The sequence below is a fragment of the Camellia sinensis genome, chromosome 5 (assembly GCF_055761805.1).
Source record: "Camellia sinensis isolate YWXY chromosome 5, ASM5576180v1, whole genome shotgun sequence".
Lineage (NCBI taxonomy): Eukaryota > Viridiplantae > Streptophyta > Magnoliopsida > Ericales > Theaceae > Camellia > Camellia sinensis.
Window position 1 is genome coordinate 116,234,568 of NC_138965.1, and position 19,801 is coordinate 116,254,368.

General features: G+C 35.5%; 1 protein-coding gene across 1 annotated transcript; it reads right to left on the reverse strand.

The window, feature by feature from the left end:
* Positions 1 to 19,388, reverse strand: LOC114321049 (histone deacetylase complex subunit SAP18). The gene is made up of 6 exons (XM_028268178.2): positions 19,045 to 19,388; positions 6,832 to 6,864; positions 1,527 to 1,637; positions 1,255 to 1,350; positions 442 to 519; positions 1 to 361 (listed from the first exon to the last, which is right to left on the reverse strand). The coding sequence occupies exons 1-6, from the start codon at positions 19,171 to 19,173 to the stop codon at positions 329 to 331; spliced, it is 480 nt and encodes a 159-aa protein (XP_028123979.2). The 5' UTR covers positions 19,174 to 19,388; the 3' UTR covers positions 1 to 328.
* Positions 19,389 to 19,801: the final 413 nt, after the last annotated feature.

A 19,801-nucleotide genomic window follows, 5' to 3' on the forward strand; every position in this document is an offset into this window, starting at 1 on the left:
TGACACAACAAACAAATTACAATGACTACGCATGTAATTTGCCGTTTTTGTTTTCATTCACAAACCCAAGATCTAAACATAGCTTAGAGATTTCTAAAAATAAAAAAGAGATAACAGCCTCACAAAGCTTTAAGTTTTTTCCCCAACTAAGATCATTACACAACCCTACATCGGAAGCAATGTTACATAGTAGAATCGCTTGACAAATATTATCCCGGCATAAAAGGCATCATCGGTTCAATCAAAATTGGATAACATGAGCAAGACAACCTTTGAGAATCTAAAAACATTACAGTAAATACAGAACACTGAACACAACAGAGTTTTGCTACAGGATTGCCACATCCAAGTAATCTCCGATCTGCAAATACATCAATTGCAAGTCAGGATCAAATTTGTGAGGTTCAAATTTATGCAGGCGACAAGAGGATGTTGGTTTACCTGGAAGCTAAGTTCACCCAATGCCTTGCCGCCACTGTCAGGTCGTCTCCCATTAGGATACGAGTAGGTTCTCCCCACCTTCACGAGACCATAGAAAGAATATTCAACAATCAGAACTTCATTAAGGTTTGCTTTTTGCATTTTCTAATGATGGAGTGTGAATGCATGCAAGAATATAATAAATGCCTAATGGTGAAGTGTGAAATTTAACATGATCCCTCAATCAGCACAGACCAAACTAGTCATTTAGAAACATAGTTGTGATCCGAATCCACTTATTACACTACATATATAGATATATATTTGTGCATCCATGTCAATGAGTATTTTTCCATACAACTCACGAACTAAAGAATTTTTATAGTGATCAATACTTCAAGTCATCCTCTCAAACTAAACTAAAAAAATACGCAACACAACATGGTTACATGCACTAAATGAAGAAGGCACTAGGTAATCTAGTCAACTCAAATTTAGGAATTTCTTGCGAAGACGGTTGAGAAATTTATTACCAATAATTATGGTTGAATGTGACGGAATTGACCTGAGCAACAGCGTATAGGACAAAAAATCTTATGCATACTTAAATGTGGGGAGCAACCAATTTGTTTGGATAGAAATGTGTTGAAGGACCAATTTATTTTGTTAGAAATACATGGAACAACTAATCTACCAAAAACAAAAACAAAAACAAAAAAACTCAAAAGCCATCTTTATATAAACAAAATAGTGCAGACATGGATGCACATATTGCTGCATGAACCCCGCAACCCTCCTGAAAAGAGAGAGAGAGAGAGAGAGAGAGAGAGAAACCTCTTTAACCACAAAACGCCCATGTTTATCAGGATATACGAATGCAAAGGACAGCACCGCATCTCTTCTTCTTGCCTCTGGAGCTACCTCTTTAACCTGGAAAAGACGCACAATTGGTTTGAGTACTAGAAAGACATTGTTTTGTGCAGAAAGACACTTATAACATTGAAATCCTCTTCTGACAACATCCCCAAACTTATGCACATGCAAGCGCAGAAAGCAAGAAAAAAAAAAGAGGAGCAATGGAGGAGGAATACATCATTTCAACATACCAGATCAGTTAACTCACGGAGAGTAGCATCCTTCCATGTATAAATTTGGACCTCATCTTTTGGCTCCTTGCCTCTCACTGCAAAGCCTGCATCAGAATGATGACCTCCAATCTGTAGGAAATTCAAGGCACACAAGATTGGAGAGAATGCTAGCAAAACCAATGAGAAGAACAATTTTGACAAAGAGGTTTTTGAAAATAATGCAAGAAAAACCAATGACCAACATAAACGTAGAGGCAAGATGACAGAACTTTCTTTTTCAAAAAAAAAAATAAGTAAAAAATTGACCTATAGTAAATTTCCAGAAGTTAAAATGGAGTAGATGGCATGACAATGATTGATAGGAAGCTGTTACAAAAATGAACATATTAAGCAAACCCTCAATTGATGCATCACTTCCTAGTTTACATAAAAATTTGCACAAACCATACTGTACAACAGTTGAAGACCAAAAGAACTAAGAAACACCAGATCAAAAAGAAGACAACTCCAACAAGCCTGATGCAATGGAAGTGGAAATTAAATTACTGTCTGGCATTCCAATAGGTGCAAACCTAACATCTCCAATCAAATTTCAAAGACAGTAGAACCAAAACAGCAATAGACTACAATAAATTGAAGCTAACTTAAACGAATGGGTATAAAGGTTTTGAGTCTTTTGACATATCCAAAAAGTACTCCCCAGTTAGGACATCTTCGTTCAAGTCCCCCATTTTTTGATATACAAAAATATCGTAGTACAAGTCCTCTAGACCAGCAGGAAAAAAAAAAAGAAGGGAACATTTGCATATCAGTGAGACCGTCTTAAAAAAATTGCACTACACATGAGAACCTTTTGGGTGCAAGTCTGACACACACAAAATACTTGCACCAAACCAAACACAGGAAAGACTTGCATTGGATGATAGTATTGATAACGAAATTATTATACAATGATTTCAAAATATGAAAACTTGTCGAGGAAAATTGTAAAGTTCATATATATACATATTTTTTGTTGAAATTATAATATCATTACATTAAAATTCTCTTTTGTTTGAGATTTGAAAAGTTTAGATTAGTAGATTTATTGGAAACACATGATAGATATTAATAAATATGGTTTCTTTTGTATCATGTGTAAAGTTTTTTTTTAATGTTTACCTTGATAAAATTTATTGTAGAAAATTCTTGTAGCCATCAGAAACCACCATGCCATTAACCATTCTATTCACAAGGCTTAAAGAACTTGTCATGTTAGTCCTCATATACATCAATCTAGTGTCCAAAGTACAACCCTAAGGCTTTTCCAAAAGTAGCATCCTTTCCATTTGGTGATTTACAAAACAGGTAGAAGCATCAAAAGAGCTAAAGTAGCATAAACATATCAAAATAAGTGAGTACAATTTTGACAACCCAATACAACTTAAGTGATTCCCCCCACCACAAGGTTAAATGCCCCATTTAGGGTTGCTTTGGGAATTAACTATTTTAGTTGGTTTTTTGGTTTTTTTACAAAAAGACGTGCAGAAGAGTAAAGAGAAGAGTTAATTTTTTTTTTTTGTAGTGGCTTTTTGACTATTTTAGCCAATTGCCAAAATAAGCCTTAGTTGAAGGGATTGGAATAAGCGGATAACTAATGCATAGGGATTATGGGTGGAAGTAGTAATGTCTAGAATAGCTGATCAAAAAATAAAAGTAGTAAAACCTAGAATAACGAATGAGATCATATATACTATCGAAGCACTTGTAATAAGACAAGCTTAAGCAAGGGATAAGAGAAGGATGATTATTTCTAGCGGCTGGATGGAGGGGGGATTTTATCCCATGGTGGGAATAACAAATACCATGGGGAAATCAAACAAAGGACAAGCAAACAGGGGGGGCAAGAAAAAAAAACATACAAGATCCATGAGATTACAAATCCCACCAACCATCTTAATTGATTTTTCAATCAATTTTTCCATTCTGGTGATATAATGTTTGGTTATACATCATGGCCCGAATCATCTGCGCAATCAAACAAAGGACGAGAAAACAGGGAGACAAGAAGAAACTGTTAGCATATTAGCCGAAAGTCACTAGGGTCTGTAATCATTATGTCCTCAGGGATCATCTTGTAATTGTCTTCCTTGTAAACCCTAAATCTTCATTTATAAATAAGGGGTGATATCTCATGATACCCTAAGCTGATTACTCAAGCTTCATGGTATCAGAGCTAAACCTATAGGGTTTCGGCTCACCCTCGTTGGTAGACCTTTTCACCAACGACACTCTAGGGTTCGAAGCTTACCTGGGTGGATCATCACTCAGCCGTCTTCCACAGTCGATCTCCTCAGCCGTCTTCCTCACCTCGTCGATCTCCTCGTCTTCCTCTGTCGATCGTCACTCAGCCGTCAGCTCCTCAGCTCGGCGATCTCCTCCCGCTATTCGTCGCTCATCTTCATCGCCCTCCTCTTCCTCTGGCGTCTTCGTCACTCGTCGTCGTCGTCCTCAGCCTCTGCCTCACGGTGGTATGATCTCCCTGTGGTATCTATAAATATATATATATATATATATCCTGATATATATATATAAACGTAGCCTGATATATATATATTTATATATAAATACCTGTATACATAAATCACTCAACCTAAAAAATAAAAATAAAAATAAAAATAAAAATAAAAAGAAGAAAAAAAAATTAAAAAATTAAAAAATTAAAAAAAAAAACAAAAAATAAAAATAAAAATAAAAGTTAGAAATTAAAAATAAAAAAAATAAAATAAAAAAAAAAATCGTTTCTTAATTTTGTTATGTCTTTATAGTGGTCATTGTGCCTGTTATCTCACTACCACTTTCCGGGTTTGTGATTTCCACTAGTTTTTTGTTGCGGGTTTGGTAGTATTGTATCCATGACAGATTCCACTAGTGTGTCCCCTTCTTCTCAAACACCAAAGAGTGAGAGTCTCATTCTACCTACTACCATGACTGAGAACCCCAACCCTAGCTTGAAAATCACCACCTCTCTATTTAATGGTCAGAACTACCTAGCATGGTCTCAAAGTTTGACTTTGTTTTTGAAAAGCAGAGGGAAGATGGGGTATGTTGATGGCAGGATACAGGCACCTAGCACCACTAACTCAGGTTATGACCAATGGGAGATTACCAACTCCTTGATTATGAGTTGGCTTATCCATTCGATAGTTCCAGAACTTGGTGAGGGCTACTTGTCTATGGAGACTGCCCAGGACATTTGGGAGGCTGTGGCTGTTACCTATTCCCGCAAAGAAAATTTTTCACAGGCATTTGAGTTGCGTCGCTCTATTGAGAGCTCACTTCAAGGGGAGCAGACTGTTCTTCAGTACTTCACTTTCCTCACCAACGGCTGGAAACGCCTTGACCACCTGGAAAACTATAAGCCCGTTTGCCCTACTGATTCTGTCGGGTACAAGAAGTTCATCGCACGGGAGCGGGTCTTTAAATTTCTGGCCGGCCTAAAAATGGAGTATGATCCAGTTAGGGGTCGAGTTCTAAGTATGGACACTCTTCCTTCACTTCAGGAGGCATTTGCCTATGTACAAAATAAGGAGAGTCGTCGGTCTGCTATGATGTCCCCTGTCTCTACTGACCGTTCCGCATTACTGTCTACTCCTCGAGATGGCCTCAGCCTGCCTCCTCCGTCTGCTGCTAAGGAGTCTGTATTCTGTGATTATTGCAAGAAGCCGCGGCATACTCGTGAGACATGTTGGAAGCTTCATGGGACTCCATCTGGGGGTCGAGGTGATCGGTCTGGTTCTCGAGGAGGTCGGTCTGGTCAATCTCGAGGACGTGGTTCCTATTCCCGGGCTCATCAGTCTAGTGCCGTTGATACCCTTGATTCTAATTCTACTTCTGTTACCCAAGCTTCTGATACTGAGCTGGAGGATGCTTTGCACCAATTGTTGGACCGCCGTTCTTCTACTGCTCTCAGTACCGCTTCCTCGTCCTTTGCCCGCTCAGGTAACTTAGCATCTTCTCTTTGTGCTTTCCTGTGTCATACATCTTTGCCTTGGATTATTGATTCTGGTGCCTCAGATCATATGTCTGGCTCCTTTGATCTTTTCTCTGCCTATAAGCCCTCTTCAGGTCAGGACAAAGTTAGGATTGCCGATGGAACTGTTTCTTCCATTTCTGGAAAAGGTTTAGTCCAAGTCACTCCTACCATACATCTATCTTCTGTTCTCCATGTTCCCAAGTTTTCTGTTAATCTGTTATCCTTAAGTCGTCTTACCCAGGATTTGAATTGTTGTGTGACGTTTTTTCCTGATCATTGTCTTTTTCAGGACCTTGTCACGGGGAGGACGATTGGCAGTGGTAGTGCAGAAAATGGTCTCTACTTCCTAGATCAATCGGACAAACTTGCTTATTCTTCCACCACGTCTTCTACTATCCCCGCTGATGTATGGCTGTGGCATCGGCGTCTTGGGCATCCCTCATTTCATTTACTTAAGCATTTATTTCCTTCTAGTTTCGCAAATCATCATGTGTCTGACTTTCTTTGTGAGTCTTGTCAACTTGGAAAACAACATAGAGCTTCTTTTGCTCCCAGTTTGAATAAAAGCTTAGTTCATTTTTCATTAATACATTCTGATGTTTGGGGTCCCTCTCGTGTTCTGTTTGTGAAAGGTCATCGCTGGTTTGTTACATTTATTGATGATTTTTCTCGTGCTACTTGGGTGTATCTCATGAAAGATAAGAGTGAGGTTTTCTCTGTGTTTCGCACTTTTCATAAGATGATTTGTACTCAGTTTGGGGCCACTATCAAAATATTTCGTTCTGATAATGGCGGGGAATACATAGATTCTGGGTTAGGACAATATTTCTCTACTCATGACATATTAGGCAAGCTGGGCATGAGAGATATCTTCGCACCAGCTTGAGGGGGAGTGTTAGCATATTAGCCGAAAGTCACTTAGCATATTATATTAGCCGAAAGTCACTAGGGTCTGTAATCATTATGTCCTCAGGGATCATCTTGTAATTGTCTTCCTTGTAAACCCTAAATCTTCATTTATAAATAAGGGGTGATATCTCATGATACCCTAAGCTGATTACTCAAGCTTCAGAAACAAAATGCAAGATCCATCAGATTACAAATCCCACCAACCATCTTGATTGATTTTTGGATTTCAAGCTTTTCTTGGAAACTAAGGAGTGGAATAGCCATTTTAGCTTTTGTGTTTTGTGATATTGAATACGGGCAAAATCCCTTTTGATGCCTTCTCTAATATATCTTTTTTTTTGAAAAAAAACATTAAGATGCATAAGCAAGAACATTACACATTTGAAAACGAGCACATACCTTTGTGAAAACTCGAAGCAATAATGGACAAATCTGCAAATCAATGAAATAAAATAGAAATATGAATAGACAATAATTCAACGGAAAAGCAATCTTAATTAATCCTCATAAAAAAGAAAGTCAAAAGTATTGAGGTCACATACAATAGCTAGGATGAACAAGGATGGAGAAACCACATTCCTTGTTTTGTATGCATGTGTGTGCAGTCATGGGGTGAGAGGGGTGGGGGTTACTGAAACATGCTCATATAATATATTTTATTAGATAGAAAACACAATAACAAATTGGTGTCTGAAAACACATCCTGACAGTTCTAATTCTAAATGAGAGCCCAGAACCCATTTCGAAAATCTTATTATCACCTTGTTTGGTGGGTTTGTCTTCTTCCATTCGTTAAGGCATCTGCATTTGTATAGCTGTAAATTTTCATCTTGTTTATCTCTGTACACAAGGACAAGTATCCTTCTATCCCTTATGTATTTCTAACTTCCAAATCAATAAATTATCCATTAGCACCATGTATTGTTTCACACTTTCTTTCTTTTCTTTCTTTCTTCTTTTTTTTTTTTTTTTTTTTTTTTGTCCCTTTTTTCTTTTTATGATGCATAAGGCTCCTATCTAACATAAAATTATACACTAAAAGAGAAATCAAATCCTCAGTCGCCGTGCTATATTTTGGCCAATAAGAAATAAATTAATTAATTGGATAGTGAACTAATCTCCCTAGAAAAATAGTGGTTTAACCAAAAAGAAAATTGGGATAAGTATAGGTTAGCATCATTTTTGCATTCTACTCTCATTTAGTGCCTTCACAAACCACTTGCAGATGTGGCGTGCAACAATAAACTTCGGTGTTTAAAACTAGAATCACAGAAAAAAGCAACTCAACTGCGACATCTGTTGGTGAGAATAATTTGTGGGATTTGTATATTTGATTAGCATTATCTCATGGAATAGTTAAATAGCAATTTCATGACTGTATAAGTTGTCAATTACTGAACCAACATGAGAATTTCTGTAGTTTTTGGCTTTCAAACCAAGACGCATGTACCCCATCACTCTTTTCTTCTCAACCTCAATAGAGTTGTTCTTTGTGAAAGACCACGATAAAAATCACATTTAGATCCAATTTCATGGCCAAAAACAAGTAAAATATAGTTAATGACAATATTCATTTTTGTGAATAACCAATTAAGTACAAACCAAATATTGCATGAAATAATATCCAACAACCACATTTCGTAATCTACTGCTACTAAAAAAATCTGAACGCCCTTGATTGTTTTCTACTTTTCTTCCATTCCCAAAATAACCTCCTTTGTAACTGAAATCTATTGCCACGCTGCTTCAAATGAAAAAGCAGGGTAGAGGCAGAACCATTACGAACCGTTGCTCAGAGTGGACAAGCACAAGCTGCCGTTGTAGCCACTAAACAAATACAAAATGCTGCTTGCACTGAACACAAACATTACTCTAAAAAAACCTGAACAGCCTATAGGTTGTTGATGTTTGTTTGTTTTCAAAAAAAACAAACATGTTCAGTGGTTTAGGTTGGTTCTTTGGTTGCTGCGCTGATAGCATTGCAAACTAAAAATAAGATATTTATCACGAAAGCCGTTCGTTGGTGTTGATATTTGCAACGATTGAACGATCTTTCAAACAAGGAAATTTATCACGAAGCCCGATCATGTTGGTCCCATTTGTAACAATTGAATGATGTTTGAAACAAGGAAATTGTTTATCACGAAGCCCGTTCATGTTGGTCACATTTGTAACGATTGAACGATCTTTGAAACAAGGAAATTTATCACGAAGCCCGTTTGTTTGTGTTGGTCACATTTGTAACAATTGAACGATCTTTGAAACAAGGAAATTTATCACGAAGGCCGTCTATTCGTGTTGGTCATACCATAACGATTGAACGATCTTTGTCGCATTTGAAACAACTGATCGCCGAAAAATGGTGCGACTCTGTTTTTAATTTAAAAAGTCAGGACAACGCCTGGTCACATTTGAAACAACTAAATGCAGAAAAATGGCTGCACTGTTTAAAGCAAAAAATAGACAGGAAAACAAACCACAAAGAGAAAACAAGAAGGGACAATAACTGCTTCTTTTACAGGTATTTTTTTACAAAGTCGAGTATCATCATTGGTCAAATTATATTTTACAAATAGAGCCATTGTGTTCATTGTGGTAAAATTCATAATAAAAAATACAGAACAAGATGAAATATCATATTCCAAACCATCTTAAGGAAACCTCATCAATCCTCATCTTATCTTTTGGTAAATGTTTATGTTTCATCAATCAATCATCATCATCTTGCCAGTATGAATATGTATAAATGTTTAATTTCCTTTTTTGCTTTTTCTAAAGGTACTCTCTGATTCGGAAACTATGCAGCGGTTTAAAAAGATTTGACCTGTTTGTATGGAGTCCATTGTTCCATAGAAAATTCTCCTCCCAGTCATTCCTTGGTTCTTGTAGAAGTACACACCATAGACTGTGGTATGAGTTGCATCTCTTTTGTTTAAAGTGCCTTGTACCCTTATCTATACAAACAGATTTTTTTTCAAAACTCACATACAAATGATTTGGGTTTTTGTGGTGTTTTCAATTTCAAACTAAAACACCCACTGTTAGGGATTATAATTTAAAAAACGGCATTATCACATCATTTTGGATGAATTTGATCTATGAAAAATCTGTTTTAAAATCATTTTAATGCGTTGATTAGTTTTGATTGTCAAACTGAGAATTATTTTGGTATACGCACAGAAAGAAGTTGTGGTTCATCTGTATATGGGATGATTGCCTCCTATGTTCACAGAAATGAGGATTCTCCATCAAACCACTGATGATGTTGATGATGACCACTTGGTATGTAATCTTGTTTTAGTCATTGTGGATTTATTTCTGGTCATAATTTGTTTCTTAGCCAAAAGCATTTTGAAATTCATTAAATGTAGGTTTTGGATTTGGGAATGAATTTTCAAACTGCATACTATATGAATGTCATACTTGCTGCGAAGCTAAAGAAGAGATTGGGTTTTGGAATGTGGGCAAAGCTACATTTGATGGGCATTCATGTTGAAGGGAAGGTAATGACATGCATTTTTTTTTAGTCTAGGCTGTGAATGCAAGGTCTACTTTTCCATTTTTATTTCTAGATTCATAATTTTCATAGACTATAATGTTGAATGTTACTGTACTAACGAAGAGAATTACTAATAAACAAGTTGAATGTTACACATATGGATTGTGTTGTTCGTAGTTGTCAAATCTTGCAAGAGATGCTATATTTTTACATTTTCTCAAGAACCAAACATTTGGAGTTTTGCTACATTAGGAATTAGAAATTTCATTTGTTTAAAGATGAAATCAAACAATTGATCCATAAATTTTAGGTTTGACCTATGATTGTTGGTGATAGATAGTTATCATACATAGATTAAGGAGTATCTTGTTTGATTTTGGCTGAAATAGATGACTTTCAGATTTAAAAAAAAATTGTATATTAAAGGTAAATATATATAGAAAAGGTGATTAAGTAAAAACTGAAGAATAACTAGAAACATTAGGGAGGGAAAAAAATCCACGTGCATCGCACGTGCACCGCAACTAGTACTTCTAAAACTATCAGGTTGGTAAGCTAGGACTCGTAATGTTCTGAAACAGATTTTCTTGTTTGGTACACTTTGGACATCCATGGAATCAAACCAGTGTCATTTTATGTTGCACAGCATTTGAGGACAGAGTATTTATTCAGAATACTTTTGTGCTTCCTTTCGGGGAATCAACAATCACTCTTGAAGATATGATCGTTTTAGGGGGGTTTTCTGTTTTGGGTAACTTTGTTTTGAGTCCTGTTAAATCCAAAGAATTGGAGGAAATCAGAAAAAGATTGCTCAAAGTTCGATTAGAACTCAGAAGAACTTCATACAAAAAGCTTCACAACCTGGTTGGACCAAAAAATTCATACAAACAGGCAGTGAAATCGAGCACGAAGCTTTTCTTGCCATGTGGTTGTCGAGGTTTGTCTTCCCAGCACGTCCATTTGATACTGTTGGCAAACATTTATTTTCCACTACTTTTCTTCAAACTTAAGTTTTTAAAATCACGCTCGCCCCGGCTGTTCTTGCTAGTCTTTACAAAGACTTGAACTTGTTAAAACAGAGGATTGTGACCAGAGTTGTCAAAATCGTACGATACGCAATACGTATCATACCATACATATCGTATAGTAAGGAAAAAGATACGTATTGCGGATTCGTATTGTTGGTGACTCGAATCGTGAGATACATTTCTATATCGTATTGCGATTCAACTCGTATCGCATGATTAATTAATTTTTACATTCTTCTTCACCTTTGGCCCCATCAGCTACTTTTCTCACCATCAATCACCCATAGCTAACCCTCATTGAAAGTCATGAACTATATTATCAAAAAATCTTATACAAAGGAGATCCAAATTCAAATAAAATCGCAAGAAAAACTTACTGCCATACTCCTTTTGCTACAAGAAATTAAATTACTACCCATAAACCTAATTTGATTGAATTTATATATACCTTATTCACCAATTTGGTCATTAGTTATATGATTTAGTAGTTTATTTTTTGCAATATATTTATATATTATATGAAAATACTTATTTTTTTATCTATATTTATATATGTTAAGAGCATCTCTAATGGTGTTTGCTAAAATATTATTGTCATTGCTATAATTTGGCAATGAATAATGCTATTTTGTCAAATTATAGCAATGGTGCTTCAATGGTCACATGCTATTTTAGCAAATTTCAACTAACTTTCCCTCCAAATTTGTAGGTGTTGTTTGGATATAGGTTTTTGAGTGATTTTTTTATTGTTTATTTTTTGTATTTTGTGATCTTTTTTAAAGTTTTTTTTTAAAAAAAATTAAATATTTACATGGTACCTCAACTAGACAAAATTAAAAAATTAAAAAATTGAAAAAATTAAAATTTTTCTTTTATATAATTCAGCCCACCAAAAAAACAACAAACTACAAAATTTAAAAAAAAAAAAAAAAATTATTAACTACATTAAAATTGCATCCACTAAATTATATTACAAAATAATAATTATATTTAAAAGGACTCCTCTCTCAAAGCCCTATCTCAAAGTCCTCTCTTCACTGTCTCAAAGCCCTATTTAAAAAGACTCCTCTCTCCACTGACTCCTCTCTCAAAGCCCTATCTCTACTTCCCTCTCTCTCATGCAAGCTCACCCTATCTCTGCTTCGCTCTCTTTCTCTCTCCTCGGCTTCTCACGCGTGTCGCGATGATCATGAGCCCTATCTCTACTACTTTCCCTCTCATTCCTTGGCTCATGCGACATCCCCAAATTTCTTTCTCCAACCCTCTTCTCCACCACAGTGAAGACCATCCAAAGAAGATGAAGAAGATCAACCCAAATCCCTAAAGAAGATGAGCCAAGGAATCTTCAAATTGAAGGCATTTTGTAGTATAAAGTTGTTGAAATTCAATTTTTATTTTTGCTTCAGATTACTTGAAATTCCTAAAATTGATTGGTTCATATTGCTTGAAATTTCTAAAACTCAATTTTTTTTTTTTTAATTTTGTTTCTATTTGGAAGTTTTTGCTGGGAAGGATGATGAAAAAAGGGAGGGAGAGAAGAAGGAAACGGTTGATTTTGGTGACTTGGTAGCTGCCAAAGCTTGTGCCAAATTTGACACAAGTTTTGGCATTTGCCAAAGACAGCAGCTATCAAAACTCACCATTGGAGAACATTTTTGCCCCATACTTGCTACAAAATGGCTTTGGCAGCACCAATAGCAAACCATTGGCGATGCTCTTAATGCATCTTGCGATACACGTTACGATACATGATACACAAAGTGATATAGGATACACAATACGTATCATGATTCAATAACACTGATTGTAACTGCTTCAAACAATTTGGAGACTAATGAACTACCTACATTGGCACTTTGGGCTCCTTTTCAATTGATTCAGATTTGGGTTTGGTAGAGATTTTCAAATTTGAGGCCAAACCTGAATTCAATTGGAGATGGTTTGCCTAGATTTGTTTGATGGGACAAAGTGAAGAAACTGAATCCCGGACGTGAAGATAAGGCTATAGAATGAGATAGGGAGTGTTTTCAATGGTGCCCGTATGTGATGGATATAAAGAATAACTTGTTCTTCAAGTGTCATGATAAGAAAGAAGAGTGGGTACTAATTGGTTCTGGTTTGGATGAAGATTTTGAGTCATTTGCTAGGTGTTTGAGGGTGTGGTTGGATTCAACAGTATAGAGTAGTATTTTCCACATCGCGTAGCGATGCAATTTGGAATGGATCAAGATCTTTTGGGCTTTGTTGCTCGTGCGAATGTGATTTCTAAAATTGCTTGGAACAATTACATAAGGCCTATTACGAGTGAAAAGTTGTATGTTTCATCACGATTTTTTGAATCGCTATATCCACTCATCTTTTGGTATTGGTAGGAAGAATCAAAAGTTAAACGTGTAGAGAAAGCGAAAAGTATAATGGTTCAAAAAAGAGACAGCAAAGCCCTTCTAGAAAGATGGAAGATTATGATCCTCCTAACTTTCCTCCCAAATTCACTAGGAAAATGTGAAATATTCTAGGAAGCATAGATACGGATATGAGATACAGATACGACACGATATGGATACGGCGATACGACAAAACCCAAAAAAATAAGATACCGGTACGGCTAGGATACGTTTGTTAAAAATATATTTTTTAAAATTATTAATAGTGAGTTACACATAAACTAAAGAACGTTGAGAAACCACAATATAATTTTATAATGCAAAATACTAACTTTTAAGAATTTTGTATTAATTTAAGCTAGTAGCTTGTTTACTTTTTAAATTTTTAATAGGTCTTGCAAATATTTCATTTCAATATCAAGTTTAATATATTTATATTACAATAATAGAATAATTCACAACTTGTGCCTATGCTTTTTCCTTTGACACTAGTGAAAAATATTGTATTCAAGTTTACTTGCTTATTTATTTATTGATATTTAATTTTACAATTGTTATATTCTCTTATTAATTCTTACTTTCTATGTAGTTATATGGGACATGCATGAAATAATTAGGATACATTAATTTGATAAATTCTAATATTTAACTCACTATACTCTTCTTATCAAAAAATTTAACAAAGTATTAGAAAAATATTCTTATATTTATACTTGCAATTATATTATATTATATTACTATGCAAGAAATGTTATAATTCTAATTTCCTAATACAAGTAAACATGACTTGGAGTATCCGATACTTTTAATAAGTATCCGATACGTATCCCCGAGCATCCAAGGAGTATCGATATCCGATACGGATACATCACCCTATTTGAAATATCCTTGCTTCACAGGAAATATTCCTACCGAATACACTGGGAAAAAGTCAAATATTCCTCCTAGCTTTCCTCCCAAATCCACTAGGAAAATGTCTGATATTCCTCTTGGCTTTCTTCCTAAACGCACTGAGAAAACGTCAGATATTCCTCCCAAATGCATCGGGAAAAGTCAAATATTCCTCCCAGCTTTCCTCCCAAATCCACCAGGAAAATGTTAGATATTCCTCCCAAATACATCAGGAAAATGTCAGATAGACCTCCTACCTTTCTTCCCAAAAGCACTAGAAAAACATCAGGTATTTTTTTTGGCTTTCCTCTCAAATGTACCTAGAAAAAGTCATATATTCCTACGGGCCTTCCTCCCAAATGCACCGCGGAAACATCAAGTATTCCTCTTGGCTTCACTCCTAATTACATTAGTAAAACTACCTATGAAGCACGGACCCCTCTCCGGAGGTGACATATATGTGTCAAACACGTGTCAGACACGAACACACGTTGGGTACAGTCCAGAAACGTTTGACTCCATTTTAGAGGCTCAAGGATGGCTAAACACTAGTCTCTGCCAACGAGAGATTTGTTTTAGGTTTCTTCAGTCCTTCTAGCCAAACAATGAAAAGGTATTTGGGTATATGGTACAAGGACATAACACCACTCACAGTGGTCTGGGTTGCCAACAGAACCAAACCACTAAAGAATTATGATGCTACACTTATGTTATACTTCAATGGTAGTCTTGCACTTCAAGATCAAACACGTAGCTTGGTATTGCTCACAATGCCTGATAAGAAGGTTGGTAAACCAGTGCAGTACTACAACTATTAGATTCAGGTAATCTCATTCGTAAAGATGATAGTGATGTGTTTAATGGTGGGTATATATTGCAAAGCTTTGATTATCCATGTGATACTTTGTTGCCTAGGATGAAGATTGGTTGGGACTATAACATAAGTCAAAACTGGGTGATAACATCATGGAAGAACAATCATGATCCATCACTTCGTGACTTTACATTGGGCTTGGAAAAGTCTCAATTGCCCCAATTGGTCTTAGAAACTAACTTGACCAAGCAATATAGGTGGGGTCCTTGGGATGGGGTACGGTTTAGTGGTACCAATGCCTTAGAGTCTAACCAAATCTTCAAAACTTAAGATGTATGGACACGAACACAAACACGGACACGTGACAAGACACGGATACGGACACGGACACGGACACGACACGGACATGCCGACACGTTAATTTTCAAAAAAATGCAGGACAGGACACGTGGGGGACACTCGTAAAATATATAATTTTATATATTTATTATATGTTATATATATAAATATATTATTCAAAGATAATAAAAAATACAATGACACTAATTCCACTAAATTTATATGGGTTTTGTTTTATTATTATATCTTAAGTTGTTTGTTCAAACTTATAATTAGTTTCACATGTGTCTAATCGATAGAAACGTGTGTTTAGTCGATTGACACGCGTGTTTAATCGATTGACACGCGTGTCCTCCAAGTGTCCAAAGAGTATCTGGGTCAATAAAAAAAAATTGAAAATAAGACACATTTTGAAGAGTGTCGGACACGAGTCCTAAGAGTGTCCAAAGAGTGTCAGTGTCCGACACGGACACGACACAGATACTTTACCTTCTTAAAAGTGTCTGTGCTTCTTAGTTCAAAACCATGTTCAATACCAATGGTGATGGTGTTTACTTAACATCTGATGTCCTAGACAAGTCTGTTCTAGTTATGTTAGTGGTGACCCAATTGGGAGAGTTTCTCACATGGAAGAACTATACCAGCCAATGTATTCCAACGATTACCCTTAATAAGGACACTTGTGATGGGTATAGGTCATGTGGACCTTATGGAGTTTGTCACATTGATGAACCAACTTGTCAATGCTTAAAAGGGTTCACAACCAATTCATCAGGAGATTGGAGTATGATGGATTACACTGATGGATGTAAGAGGAACTTCGAGCTAAAATGTGCTGATGGGGATGGATTTGTTAAGTATGAGGGTTTGAAGTTGCCAGATAGCTTGGACACGTTGGGACACTTAGGACATGCTATGGACACATTGTGGACACGCAAAGGGCACGCTGGGGACACACAAAGGACACGCCGAGGACCATTTTTTTCAACAAAAAAAAAAAAAAAAAAATTGGTTTAATATAATAGCATACCTAAGGTTGATATATTAAATATTTGATATAAAATAAATATTAAGGGTGTGTTTGGTTTGTGTTTGTAGAGTAATTTTTGAGATAAAAAGTACGAAAACTTGTTTGGTTTGCCTTTTTTCAAAAATGTTTTGGAAAATTGTTTTGGGGAGAGAGTTTTAAAAAAAGTGATTGATTTGATATGTATGAGAGAAAAAGTGATTTTGGAAAGTAGATAACCAAACAAAATTTTGAGATTTTTTTTGGAAAAATTTGTTGGTTTGATTACTCTTGAAAATTTGTTTGTAGAGAATTTTTTTCAAAAATTTTTCTGAAAAACAAACCAAACAAGGCCTAAATATTTAAAAATATGACATATAATACATATATAAAATTATATGTTTTACACGTGTCCCCAACCTATTGTATCCTACATTTTTTAAAAATTTACATATTCATGTGTCTGTGTTGTGTCATGTGTCTGTGTTTCTTAGAAAAATACTAACAAGGATCCTCGTGCACCAACATGCTTTTCTTTCAATTGCATTGTGACTAAAGCAAGCGATATAGACCATGAAGATAGGCTTACACTAACTCAACTTGTCAAGAACGCACAAAATGGTGACAACAATAAGCATTTGAAGCAAAATCCATCGTCTTCAACTTTTGATAATGGAAATATTCAGTAAATGGAGCAGTTGATGAACCCGAGGAAAAAGCTTGTGAGCAGAGAACCAATGGTAGAACGATTAGACACAGTTGTGGTAGGTGCAAATGTGAATAGAACAAAAAACACCGGGATTATATATATTTGAAATACTGGGACGGGGACTTGAATCTAGGCTTACAAAGCTTGAGAAAACGCTCGCTAAGCTGAACCAAGAAAGGTTGGGCAACGAGCTTGAGTCAAAATCTACAGAAGGATCTTAATTCCTACAACATTGCAATAAACTGGATTGGTATTTTATCTTTTATTGTCCAATAAATAGTTCTTACATTGGTAATTTATCCTTTTTGTCCAATAACTAGTAAATTTAAAAAGGACAAATTTCACTTTACTCCCTCATGGTTTGACCCGTGTGCGGATTGCCCCCTTATTGTTTGGAAATCACCACATAACCCCTACGTGATTTGTGAACTGAAGTGCACTGTCATACTTTTCATCCAACTTAACAGTCCATGTATTTCACGCTTTTTTTTGCAAATGGGTTTTGTGAAACAGCCACTTTTGTCTATTCAAAATTAATAAAATGCTCTCTTCTTCCTTATCTAAGAAGCATGAACATAGACACGTGACATGACATGGACAAGTAAATTTTCAAATAATACAAGACACAACACGTTGGGGACACGTGCAAAATATATAATTTTATATATTTATTATATGTCACATTTTTAAATATTGAATATGTATTTTATGTCAAATATTTAACTTTGTCAAATTTATCAATCTTAAGTATGTTATTTTAGTATAAAAGAAAATTTTAATTTAAAAAAAAAAAAAAAAAAAATAGTCCTCAGTATGTCCTTAATGTGTCCTCAGTGTGTCCCTACGTGTCCCAAGTGTGTCCCAGTGTGTCAGATATGTGTCCGACACATGTCCGTAATAGACACTTGTACATGACCTCTGGAGAGGTATCCGTGCTTCATAGTTCCTTATTGTTTTTATCTCTCTAAAATCTCTTTTCTCTTCCCCACCAGCCCGTTCCGCTGATTGCACAACCATGCCACAAACCCACCGTAGTTCAGCCCAACCACATGCATCCTATGTAATCCGTGTGGATTTTTTCCTTAGAGCACGATGTCATAAACACAGACATTGAATTTATTGCAGAGCTATATATATCAACTCATTCCACTCCAACATTGCATTGGCTCTGTGCCGTAGATGAGGAGCAGGGTTTGCTTGTGGGTCTTAGGAACATTGGTCTCAATTTGGAAATGATATTTATAAGTGTATTTATGTGTGCGTGTATATACATATATTATAACAGTATATATATTACCATAATAGCAATATATATATGACTAGGCTAGCATATACATCAATTAACTATTTTCTGTTTAAGGGGATGTTTGAGGGAGAAGTTTTCTTAAATTGTAGGAGCACAGTGGGCTTATATAGTCTACTTTGATTGTGATTCCATATTTCTAAATTTGCTTTGTATGTTGTGTTTCTGCAAAATGAACAAGACTAGTACAGTATTTGATTGGTTTTGTTTAGCTCATTGTTAATTGAGGAATGACAGCCGACCCATTTGATGGGACTTAAGGCTTGGTTTGGTTGGTTTGGTTTATTGTTAATTGAGGAATGTACACTTTAATTGTTTTTGTTTGTAATTTTTTTCATCTTGGTTACAGGAAAGGTGAATTGTTTGGCTTTGGTGAAGAAGATGAAGTGCAGTGTATATATATATACATATATGTAGCTGTAAAGTGAAATTTTCCCTAAAAAGAAAGAAAAAAAACACAGCAAAGGGAAAATCCAACAAGGTAAGAAATGAATCAAAAAAACATAAGTAAAACCCTAAAAAAACCAGAAACAACAGAGACAGTAATGCTTTGAACTGTAGAACACCCATACATAGATACAAGTATATATATATATATATATGCATATAGAGAGAGAAGGAGAGGAGGGGATGGGGGACCTTCTCGCGATCAACGGGTTCAAAGCGAGGAGCGGCTTTAGATAAAGAAGGAGGAGGGCCAGGTGGGCCTCGCCTCGCCGGAGGAAGTGGCCTCCCCTGTCTTCTTTGAGCTTCTCCTACTCCTGCCATCTTTCTCTCTCTATCTCGTCTCTGTCTGTCTCTCCCTTCTTACAACCTAGTCGGGAACGGTACACAGCAACGTCCAAGTTCTGACCTCCCTGAAGTTTATAACAATTTCATAAACCCCCTCCTGCTTTGGTTTTTTGTTTCAAATTCCTAAGAAAAAATGATCATGCCATCTACCAGAGTAATTCTATTTTCACACACATGATAAACTTAGGCACACAATAAAAAATTAATTTAATAACAATTATATCTTAAATAAAAATTATTATAATAAACATTTAGCAACACTCATAATATTAAATATAAAAATTTTCTATACACATCTTTTATGAACAAAAATATTTCAATATAGACATTTTGAATGAAAACAATTAAACCCTAATCATTAGTTTCACAATTTTTACTTAATTTTGATATGAAAGAGTTGCAAACCTATGGAAGTTCAAACTCAAGCAAAAATATATCTGACGATAGCAAAATCAGTGCTGAAAAGATTAGTGTTTTCATGTAGTAATTTTGTTTTTTTTTTTTTTTTTTTCGTTTTCTAGTAGGATAGGCAGTGTGGAATTTTATCAACCTATTCAGAAATCAACTTCCGAAATACAAATTATATTTTGATATACAAGTTCTG

What these genes read in the sequence shown, in the direction of transcription:
- LOC114321049 (XM_028268178.2), bottom strand. Translation starts at nt 19,173, where the DNA reads ATGGCAGGAGTAGGAGAAGCTCAAAGAAGACAGGGGAGGCCACTTCCT. An exon ending in TGCTTCGAGTTTTCACAAAG is followed by an intron (nt 1,638 to 6,831) that starts GTATGTGCTCGT and finishes AATTTCCTACAG; the next exon opens with ATTGGAGGTCATCATTCTGA. An exon ending in GGCGTTTTGTGGTTAAAGAG is followed by an intron (nt 520 to 1,254) that starts GTTTCTCTCTCT and finishes GGTCTCGTGAAG; the next exon opens with GTGGGGAGAACCTACTCGTA.